This window comes from Nerophis lumbriciformis, linkage group LG14 (assembly GCF_033978685.3).
Source record: "Nerophis lumbriciformis linkage group LG14, RoL_Nlum_v2.1, whole genome shotgun sequence".
NCBI lineage: Eukaryota > Metazoa > Chordata > Actinopteri > Syngnathiformes > Syngnathidae > Nerophis > Nerophis lumbriciformis.
This window is the reverse complement of record NC_084561.2, coordinates 27,542,046-27,554,053: the sequence shown is the minus strand read 5'-3', so window position 1 is coordinate 27,554,053 and position 12,008 is coordinate 27,542,046. Positions and strand designations below refer to the sequence as shown.

General features: G+C 39.5%; 1 protein-coding gene across 2 annotated transcripts in view; it reads right to left on the bottom strand.

The window, feature by feature from the left end:
• Positions 1–453: 453 nt before the first annotated feature.
• Positions 454–12,008, bottom strand: part of cfap144 (cilia and flagella associated protein 144) — a 64,263-nt gene continuing 52,708 nt past the window's right edge. Inside the window, exons 2-5 of one of the 2 annotated variants that reach the window (XM_072914689.1) lie at positions 7,141–7,246; positions 6,953–7,012; positions 1,753–1,856; positions 454–1,654 (exon numbers count right to left, since the gene is read on the bottom strand). In XM_072914689.1, the coding sequence (XP_072770790.1) occupies positions 1,559–1,654; positions 1,753–1,856; positions 6,953–7,012; positions 7,141–7,207 (327 nt within the window). In that variant the 5' untranslated portion in view covers positions 7,208–7,246 and the 3' untranslated portion in view covers positions 454–1,558. Of the gene's footprint in view, positions 1,655–1,752; positions 1,857–6,952; positions 7,013–7,140; positions 7,329–12,008 lie in introns of those variants that run through there. The other variant, XM_061975681.2, reaches the window with a different exon arrangement.

The following is a 12,008-nucleotide window of genomic DNA, read 5'->3' as shown; positions in this document are numbered from 1 at the left end:
GCTGTATTCACTAAATTCAAATGAATAACCAATTAGGATTTGATTGTGTGATTTCCGTAACAAGTGGTAAAATAAAGACTTACATTTCTTTGAATGCGCATGCAGACAAAGCACAAACAGAGGAACTGCACTTTGTTATGTACATTTTGCCCATCATTCACGATTATGAGAGACAAGAACACGTCTTTTTTTATATATTTTTTTAATTTTTTTTAGGATCATCAAGATGATAAAAAAAACGCTTGCAAATTTCGGCTAATGGGAGTCACCATTGTAGCATTCAAAGCCATCTAAAACAACTTCAAATCCCTCCGTTTTGTATACACGCTAAGTATATATATAATGTAATAACTGACACGTTCATAACAATATAATATGTACAATGTTTACCGTATTTTGGTCATTTTATGCATTACTGGAATTTATTTCCTCAGCACTTCCGACTTTCGGCAATATATGTGTTCCTACTTCCGGAAACTAATGCAAATGTTTTGTTAATAATGGCAGACTTGGTAATAGACAACAAAGAGGACTATTTTTGGACAAATGAGGATTCACAACCTTATCTTTCTGAACCTAAATATACAGAAGTCAAACTTCTGCTTCTTGAACTGAGCACGAACACAGGGTGAAACGTTGGAGCAGACGTAAGCCGAGAGCGAGAGGTCGGTGTGACTTGACTGTGTAAATGTGGAACTTGGAGCCAAGCTATGCTGACATTAATGGAGTGCTTACCCAAAACCAAATTGATAAAACTTCCCCAACCAGCTGGAACAGACAGATCGAGTGAGTGTTTTTAATATAGATCATGATACAGTCAGCACGTTATGCTTGTTATTACAACTACACACATCGAGCTAACTGTACAAGCAAAACATGACATGTGGGCTCATATTTTACAGATGCTGTAATATGATAGTTCATGTTTTCCAGTCAGTACATATTGGTGTCCTATTGCGTGTTGGACATTACAAACTCAAAAGCGATTCAGCTGCTGAAGCAAAAGCCATAGCTTACCTTTTGCCATAGCTATACGGCCAATGCCATAGCATGCCTCCGCAAGACGATGTGTCACTACGTTAGATAAACAGTTCCTCAGTGTTCGTTTGCTCTTACAAAAACAATGTCGTTACAGTTTGGTTATTATACAGATTATGGAATGTAAATAATGTATTGTTGGTGGTTTTGGATGCATTTTTAAAGTCCCCATTAGCTGCTTTGCTAGCCACCTGGAACAAGCCGATTTTTACACTTTAGAATGCAAAAAAACCCCAACTTTTTTCTTCTTGTTTCTCATTAGGATTGTGAACGATAGGCAAAATTCCCCCTAAAAAAGTGCAGCTTCCCTTGAATCATGTAGTTTAAAATCTTGCAGCATGATTATGAAACGCACATTGTAGTTTTTACATATTGACAGATTACACGCGTAACATTGGTCAGGTGACCTCAATTTGACAGTATGAGCAGAAAGTGATGTTTTCAGTAAGAAATGAAAGTCAAGCAATACAGAATATATTCCAACAAAATGTATTTCCATCTCCGGACGCTTGTCTAAAGGTTATTTTGAAGAGCGCAGGATAGACTCTTGGTGCTTGCTGATGTCTGAGCTCCGGCGGTAGAAATTCAATCTGTCGTCATTGCGATTGGTTGGAATCTGCATACAAAACAAATAAGAAAAATAAATATGCCTTACTAAACGTCCGTGTGACAGAAACCAAAAAGTATCTTAATGTTCCATCATGCTGTCCTCACCAGGGGTTTGGACACCCATCCAATCTCCTGACTCTCAGTCAGTGGCATTGAATATTTCTTAGTGGGCTCTTGGCGGGCTTTGTGGAAGGCCTCAATGAAGTCCGCTGAAAAAAGTAGGACATAATTAATTAGCAGATATACACTTTATTTATTTTTAAACCACAGATTCATTGGATCATTTCTGTGTCAAAATTAAAGTCAACATGCCACAAATTATATGCAGTAGCCATGATCAAAGATAACTTGTGGATAAAGATGAATAACCGTATTTTTCGGACTATAAGTCGCAGTTTTTTTCATAGTTTGGCGACTTATATATGTTTTTTTCTTTTTTTATTATGCATTTTCGGCAGGTGCGACTTATACTCCGGTGCGACTTATACTCCGAAAAATACGGTATAGAGATGGTGGATTCAAGTCTTTCGAACAGATCTTTTAAGTTAACGTTGAGAACCAATTTTAGCATTTGGGAGCTGTCGGGCAGCAGTTTTTATGCAGATACAAAAACAGAAATCAGTCACAGCCAAAATAAATGCAGCATTTGATTCCCTTTTAATTTGTATTTTTTAATTAGTCTCTGTAGTTCATTGTTCTAATATGTACAGTAGTTCAGTTTATTTATTTATGTAGCACATTTAAAAACCACCCCAGTTGGCCAAAGTGCTGTACAAACAATTTGAAACCAAAAAAGGGCACATAGTGTCACATGTACATGCTAACACATAAGGATGAATAAAATACAATACTGCAATATATCTTAAAAGAAGTGCAGAATATATCACCTTAAATACTAAAATGTATAAAACAAGAAATAAAAAGGACCAAGATATCCTGCCTAACTGGATTTGAACGCCAGGGAATAAACATGTTTTTAATCTAGATTTAAATTGGCTCAGAGACTGGTAGGATCTAATAGATAATGGAAGGTTGTTCCACAGTCTGGGCCCTGCCTCTGAGAAGGCTCAATCTCCTCTGGTTTTTGGGTCAGCCAGGAGGAGCTGGTCTAAAGACCTCAGGGTCCTGCTGGGACAATAAGGCTGCAACAGCTCAATAAGATAGGACAGGGCTACTTGGTGAAAGCATTTAAAAACAATAAGTACAACTTTAAAAGTAACTCGGAGCCAATGAAGGCAAGCCAGTACAGGGGTAATGTGCTCACGTCATTTGGTTTTGGTTAGAAGATGAGCAGCAAAATTCAGGAAACACTGCAGCTGCTGGAGAGAGCCCTGATCCAGGCCTACGTACAAAGAATTACTGTAATCCAGGTGTGGCGTCACAAATGCATTGATAGCTCTTTCAAAGTCAGCCTGTGAAAGATACTGCTTTATTACAAATAAAAGGAGTTTAAAATTGATGCGTTATCGAATCAATTTTAAACTCCTTTTATTTGTTTTTAAATGTCTAAACAACCTCGCGCCAACCTATCTCTCCGACCTCCTTCAGCCTTACTGCCCCACCCGATCCTTAAGATCAGCCGATCAGCTGCTGTTGACGGTCCCTGACACAAGGCTGAAGCTTAGAGGTGACAGAGCTTTCGCCGCTGCTGCTCCCAAGCTCTGGAACGACCTACCTCTGAGTATTAGACAAGCCTCCTCTCTTCCTGTTTTTAAATCTCTCTTAAAAGCATACTTTTATTCCATGGCTTTTAACACTGAGTGATATCCATCCTGCAATGGCGCCCCATAATACACATGCTGTGAACCTGTTTTTATGTTTTTATTCTATTTTATTTATTTATTTTTTATCGTGTTTTGTTTGTGTTGTGTTGTGTTTGCTCGGTACTCGTATTATCTTTTAACCTGTCCATTGTACAGCACTTTGGCTACCCCTGTGGTAAATTTTAAATGTGCTTATAAATGAAGTTGATTTGATTTGATATTTTTGCAAGGAGTCTTAGCTGAAAGAAGCTAGATTTAATGACAGAGCTAATTTGTTTGTCCAGCTTAAGCAAACTGTCAAAATAACTCCAAGGCTCCTTGCTGGTAAATGGTAAATGGGTTATACTTGTATAACACACAGTCTGGTGTGTGGCAATATGAGGACAGAGGACCGATAGGACTGTCATGACCTTGCAGCTGGTTTGTTTGACCAAATTCGACGATTTGTTGTATTTTTGTATAAGTAAAAAATTGGCCCCCAACCATTCCTCTACATCATGGGTGTCAAACTCTGGCCCGCCGCGTAATTTCACTTGGCCCTTGAGGCGATATCAAATTAACACTAGAGCTGGCCTGCCGATTACATACAGCGGCGGTGCCGCGGTACACCGCATTCCCCGCTAATTCTCATACTTGCCAACCCTCCTAGGAGACTCCCATATTTCAGTGCACCTCCCGAAAATCGTCACGTCCTCTTTTCGTCCAGTCCAACCGAGTGCTGGCCCAGTCATATAACTTGTGTGGCTGTGGCACGCACCCACAAGTGAATGCAACACATACTTGATCTTCATTGATACGGGTCACACTGACGACGCCCGTATAGAAAACTTTAATACTGTTAGAAATATACGCCACAATGTGAATCCACACCAAACAAGAATGACAAACACATTTTGGGAGAACATCCGCACAGTAACACAACATAAACACAACAGAACAAATACCCAGAACCCTTTGCAGCACTAACTCTTCCGGGACACTACAAGGTCTGTGTGTGTGTGTGTGTGGGGGGGGGGGGGGGGGCTATTTTGTAGCGTCACGGAAGAGTTAGTGCTGCAAAGGGTTCTGGGTATTATTTCTGTTGTGTTACGGTGCGGATATTCTCCCAAAATGTGTTTGTCATTCTTGTTTGGTGTGGATTCACAGTGTGGCGTATATTTCTAACAATGTTAAAGTTGCTTATACGGCCCCCTCAGTGTAACCTGTATCGCTGTTGATGAAGTATGCGTTGCATTCACATGTGTGCGTACAGAAGCTGCTCATATCTTGTGACTGGGCAGGCACGTTGTTAGAATGGATGAAAAGCGGACGTGACGACAGCTCGTAGAGGACGTTAAAAGCAGTGCCTGTAAGGCACGCCCCCAAGACTGTGGAATACGAGATATAATGACTGAGGAACAACTTTGTTCGATATTGAAGGTTGCCTCAGCTCAAAGCCTGAGCCCCGACATTAATGAACTAGCATCCAAGAAAAGATGGCAGGTATCTGGCTTGGGCACATCAGATTAGATCAGTGTGTTGCAAACTGAGCAGTTTAAAGTCCTGAATGGTTGGTTTATTCATTATTTTATTTCCAAATTATTAGCCTGTGGAAAAAGTTAATGTTGATATTTACCTCAGAAGGCTGCAAATAGAAAAGAGGCATTACATTTTTATTTAAATTGTAATTGATATGCCATTGATATTTTTTTAATTATTATTGTTTCAAACTCGATTTTGCATGTCACCATAAAGTTATATATGCCTTGCTTGTTCAATATTTAATGCAAAACCTGTTTGGGTCCCTATCAAAAAGGTTAATTTGTTCAACCTTGGCCCGCGGCTTTGTTCAGTTTTACATTTTAGCCCACTCTGTATTTGAGTTTGACACCCCTGCTCTACATCATGCAAACAGTTCTGCAGAGTAGTCATGGCAACCTGCTTATTGTTACAGGCAGATATATTTGAATATATTCTGCGAAACAGTGAAAAGAGACATTGTGCTTTTTAAAAATAGCACCCAGGGGAAGCATGTATAAAGAAAAGAGGACAGGTGCCAACATTTAACCTTATGGTTCACCATACTGAAGGGCAGGTTCAGAAGAAGAAGAATAAGTGGCCTAGGCTTACAGAAAAACTCCTGCTGGTCAAAAATGACTGAAACTATTTTAGAGCTGTTCCCTTAATACCCACACAAGACTCAAGGTGAGTAAAAAGAATGCTGTGGTCTACCGTATCAAAAGCAGCAGTCAAATCTAAAAGCAGAAGAACTGCAGATTGACCTAAGTCCACAGCTAAAAGCAGCTTATTAAAAACTCTTAAGAAGGGCAGTTTCTGTGCTATGTTGTGATTTAAAACCAGACTGAATTTTCCCCCCAGTATCATTTGAGTTAAGATAAGAAATAAGTTGATCATAAACAACCTTCTCTAGGACCTTGGACAAAAATGGCGACTTTGAGATTGGTCTAAAATTTTATAAAATATTGAGGTCAAAGTTATTCTTTTTGATTAGTGGTTGGACCACAGCATGTTTCAAGGAGGTTGGGAAACATCCACACCTCAGGGAAGAATTTCTTAGATGGACAATATAAGATAGAGTTGTTAAAAAGCCGACATGCACTTCCAGCGTACACACCTGGTGAGGTAGTACTGTACAATTTGTATTTTAGTTTTATATATATTTTCTAAAAACTGACATTTTGTTCCTATCTGTGTATTTTTCCTGTATAGTTAAAATATGTTGCAAAGTTTTTTAGGTGAGGTTGCAGCTGGGATAGGCTCCAGCACCCCAACTACCCCGAGAGGGCCAAGCAGTAGAAAATGGATGGATGGATGTAACATTTAAAATATTACGGGGGATATGGCCCCAGTGTGTGAATGTGAGTGTGAATGTTGTCTGTCTATCCAAAAGGGACAAGCGGGAGAAAATGGAGGGGGGATATGGCGCCACCTTAAGGAATGTTTACAATAAAATATTTAAGAATAATTCCTACCAATAGATTGATTACCAATCATTTAAACCTGCTCAGTGGCCTTGTGGGTAGAGTGTCCGCCCTGAGATTGGTAGGTCGTGAGTTCAAACCCCGGCCGTTGGTATTGGGGGTTAAATCACAAAAATGATTCCCGAGCGCCGCCACCGCTGCTGCTTACTGCTCCCCTCATGCTCCCCTCACCTCCCAGGGGGTGGAACAAAGGGATGGGTCAAATGCAGAGAGGAATTTCACCACACCTAGTGTGTGTGTGACTATCAGTGGTACTTTAACTTGAATCCCTATCTTATCATAACTGTTACTTGTGTATATTTCCTGGATAAAAAAACCCAAAACATTATAAAAAACACTTTTGAACGGTTCCCTTCACCCATTTCCTAGCTTTTAAAAGCAATAAATCCCATATCTAATCACTTATTTTCAGTGAGGAAGGCTACATCTATTTTATTTGGTCAAACTACATATACAGTATACAATATAACTGTTGAAAGATGGTAACATTTTACACTGTCATTATAAGATATTTTCTACAATGCATTGTTGAAGTCAATGAAGTCGAATGATTAAACTCACAGTTCTCTGAAATCACTTCTTTTGGTTTCCTGGACATGGGTTTGTCTGGTATGATGTGCACTAAAAGTCAGGGAGAAGAAAATAAGTTTTGTTGTGGTGAAAACATGGCATAGAAAGTTGTAAGTATATACTGCAGTAGTAGTCATTGGTCTATTGAGGTAGTTTGAAGTACAAGTTGTGGTACTTACATCTCCTGTGTGGGTTGATGCTAAACTCCGTGTGAAGTCTTTGCTGTCTTTGCTCTTTCCTGATCATCTCAACGTGAATTGCATTCTGATGGACCAAATCCTTCTCCTTTGTTGCCATTTTGAAGAGAAAATGAAATGATGTACTTAATGAAATGTAAAGCGGACTCTTCTACGCGAGAGAGTTTAGGCGTGCTCCAATTCTCACTGCCGTTGCCTAGCAGTAGTAAACGTTGATTCAGGCTGCAATAGCAACATTTGGCCACACGATGGGAGTGTGCGCTTTACTTAGATTTTTGTCCTTAATGAACATGATCATTTAAAGTAAGTATGCAGCACATTGTCAAATACTAACAAAGAATATACCACTAAAAAATATATGTATACTATATATATTTATCTATTATATGTACATGTAATTTATTAATCAGTATTTATTACCTCATGTAAACATGTAAGTGAGACACATATTAGAAACTGCTCTGGTGCATTGCTCCAATAAATGGCCAATAAAAGTTGTAAATTGGTTTTATTTAAATGCCACTGTCGGACAAATACATTTGATTAAATTAAACTCTGTTTTGCCTCTAATGAGTGGTAAATATAGGCTTATATGTGAGGATGTTAATATATATTAATACATACCTTGTAACAATAAACTCTATTGTGGTGATTATGTATTGTATTTAGGAGTTAACAATGCGTCATATTATTATGCATTATAATAAATAAACATGGTCATGCTCCTTTTCAGGCACATTTCTTTTTTTTTGTTTTTTTACATTTTATTTTTGATTTTTTTTATAATTCTACCCCCCTCCCCCACATCCCCCCAGGTGACTCGATTGTTTTAGTCGTGTCATCTCTTTTTTACTGAGCTGACCGATCCGTTTGCGCATTCGCTGAAAGTCAACAACTTCTGTTCCCAAAATGTAACATTTCCTTCTTTTTTCTTAAACAGTTGGCGAAAAAATTTACCGATAACCTCAAATAATCGACAACTACACTTTAAAAATTCAAATAACTTAACAATCTGGACTTTGTTTATAATTTTCATGTGTTGTGTATAATTTCCTGTCCTGGTGCTCTTATTTAGGTTTTACTTCCTGTTGAATTCTTTGTTTCACTGCACCTTCACTTCCTGCTCCATTTCCTGCCAGCACACCTGTTTGCCGTTTGTTAATCTAGCCCAGTGGTTTTCAAACTTTTTTCCCACCCAAGTACCACCTCAGAAAACAATTGGTTCTCCAAGTACCACCTTAATAACCAATGTCAAAATACAGTTGCATAGTAGGCCTAAGTATTCATTAAAAATCAGGCAGATGTTTGTCTTTACAATTTTTGGCCACCAACACTATACGTAGTTTGAACAGAAACACTGTGTTTGAATATAGGAAAATAAAACACTGTAATAAATAAATGATAAATGGGTTGTACTTGTATAGCGCTTTTCTACCTTCAAGGTACTCAAAGCGCTTTGACACTACTTCCACATTTACCCATTCACACACTGATGGAGGGAGCTGCCATGCAAGGCACTAACCAGCACCCATCAGGAGCAAGGGTGAAGTGTCTTGCTCAGGACACAACGGACATGACAAGGTTGGTACTAGGTGGGGATTGAACCAGGGACACTCGGGTCGCGCACGGCCATTCTTCCACTGCGCCACGCCGTCCTGTACTTAAATAATGACTCAAGTCATTGCCGTACCACTAAATGGAGTGGTACACGTACCACAGTTTGAGAATCACAGGTCTAACATAGTTACTTTCACCTGTCAATAATAACCCATTTTGCTTTTTAAGTGTTTGTCTCCCGTGCACTTCCATTCTGCACTCGATTTGTTTTGCACTGTCCGTGTTATTCACAGGTAGTGTACGCCTTCCTTGCTCTGCATCCTGGGGTCCATACCACAGTGACGTGCGGTGAGGTTGATGGCTGGTGAGGCACTGACTTCATCACAGTCAGATTTTCAGAGTATCTTATTCACCATTTGTTTGGCAGCAGTTAACGGGTTATGTTTAAAAGCTCATACCAGCATTCTTCCCTGCTTGGCACTCAGCATCAAGGCTTGGAATTGGGGGTTAAATCACCAAAAATTATTCCCGGGCGCGGCGCCGCTGCTGCCCACTGCTCCCCTCACCTCCCAGGGGGTGATCAAGGGGATGGGTCAAATGCAGAGGACAAATTGCATTACACCTAGTGTGTGTGTGACAATCATTGGTACTTTAACTTTACACATACAAACTGTAGCACACAAAAAAGCACATTTAATAAAAAAAACGTTATTATGGTCTTACCTTTACTTATAAAATAAATCCATGAGCCACTATTGTGCTGGATTAATGCAATCCTTGACGAGAGTGTTATATCAACTAAAGCCCTCACTTAAACTTTCCACGTGCAAGATTGAATCTATTTAAAAAAGTGTAACCGAGGGTTTATAAATGCAGGCCTATACTGTATGAAACTACAAAATAACAAACACGGAGGCTCCAGTTTACACGAGGACCACTTTATTTACCTTATTTCAAAAACCTCCACAACGTGACATCACTTCCGCTCTTAGCGCCTTCAAAATAAGAGCTCAAGGCATATACTGTATAACAGCGCATAACAGGAACTTAACATCACAAAGAGGAAAGCCCATGAAAATAGGTTACAAAAGTTATTTAATAAGAAGCCAAAAAGTGCAAAAACAATAATGTTCGTGTTGGAGGAGTTGTGAATTACGTACACCTGCAGTCTGCAGGTGTATCTAATGTTGTGTCCCTGCAGTCGTTCACAACTCCTCCAACACCAACATTATTGTTTTTGCACTTTTTGGCTTCTTATGAAATAATTTTTTTAAATAGATTCAATCTTGCACGTGGAAAGTTTAAGTGTGGGCTTTAGTTGATATAACAATTCTACGGCGGGGGTGCAGGAGGCGAGCCTCAGCCAGTGCGTCTTTTGCAGCCGTTTTATGATCGCTCAGCACAAGAAATACTTTACACACATACAGTTGTTGACAAAATACACTGTACATTATATACCTCAGCTAACTAAACTATGGAAATGTATAATATAGTTCATATAGCAATACGGTCTCACTGCACAGCAGGCCAGCAGTTAGCCGAGTCATTGCGCAATCCATGTTGCGGCACTGAGTGACGTGCCTCAACTGGCTGCTGTTCACCGCACCGTCTCTTCTCAGTATTTGAACGGCAAATGTGAAAATTCAGCGATTTTGAATAAAAATAATCTAAAACTGGTGAAGTTAAATGGAAAATAACTTTATAGTATAATCACTGGATACATATAACAATTTAATTTAATTTTTTTCTTTTTACATTTTTTTTCTTTCCATGATGGCAGGTGAGGCCCCGCCTCACCTGCCTCTAGTGACTGCAAGTCACTGCCATACCAACACCGCTAGCACACACATTTCACATCATTCCCAATTATCCAGCATATGAATTCGTGGGCCTTATTTGATAGCACTATAAAATCTTAGCGAGATCAAACCAAACTCTCAAGGATATTGTAAAAGGATATGCGTTATATAACTTCATTTCATAGGTCAAGTCATTAAACTGTAGCAGTGAATAAAGCTCAGTGAGTCATTTCCATTTAAGGAGAAATGTTCTCTCTCTCTGTCTCTCTCTCTGTCTGCTTAACCTACTGTATAACAATGAATGAAGATATTTCATTCAAGCAAAGTATTTACCCCCATAGAAATGTACTACATTTTACTAGATAAGCATAACGTGTACATGCCATGTATTTTGTATTTATTTATTTGTTATTCCATCTTAATTGCTGCGAGTGCTGGCTTTTGTGAAGCTATTTCTATTCTGTTTTCTAATCACACTCTACCACTGTTTGGATCCGATGTGAACAGCCTACTTATTTAACTGATTTCACTATTTCTGAATTGGTATGGTCGGATGGTCACCGTTGGATTATTGGGGAACCGCACTTTTGTTTGGGGACATTTGCCCATCATCCACAAGCCTTCTGTGTGAGACAACATCGAATGTCTTTCCATTTTACGTGCGTTTCAAATAGTGAAAGACTGCAAGTAAGAGGCGGTTATGTAGGTAACAAGAATACTGTACGACCTATCAATTGATCTCTAAAAACCTACGACATTGTTTTGTGTACATGCTGTAAGAAGTACCGGTACACTGCAAAAAGTCAGTGTCCAAAAACAAGAAAAATAAAAATAAAAATTAGGGGTATTTTATTTGGACTAAGCAAAATTATCTTCCAATAGAACAAGAAAATTTGGCTTGTCAAGACTTTCCAAAACAAATAAACCTCAATGAACCCAAAACTACCTTAAAATAAGTATATTCTCACTAATAACAAGTGCACTTTTCTTGGTAGAAACAAAGGAGACGTGTTTGCTCAATATGTTGAAAAATATTCTTAAATTAAGTAAATGCTAGTGCCATTATCTTGACATAATGATATGCGCTCCGCATTACATTTCTTGAAACCGGCAAACTTATACTAAAAACTAATTTATTGTTCTTAATGGAAAGGCAACAAGGCAACCACTTGTTACTCTCTGGGTTTCCTAGCCGCTCAGGCAAATCACCCATCCATCCATCCATCTTCTTCCGCTTATCCGAGGTCGGGTCGCGGGGGCAGCAGCCTAAGCAGGGAAGCCCAGACTTCCCTCTCCCCAGCCACTTCGTCCAGCTCTTCCCGGGGAATCCCGAGGCGTTCCCAGGCCAGCCGGGAGAGATAGTCTTCCCAACGTGTCCTGGGTCTTCCCCGTGGCCTCCTACCGGTCGGAGGTGCCCTAAACACCTCCCTAGGGAGGTGTTCGGGTGCCATCCTGACCAGATGCCCAAACCACCTCATCTGGCTCCTCTCGATG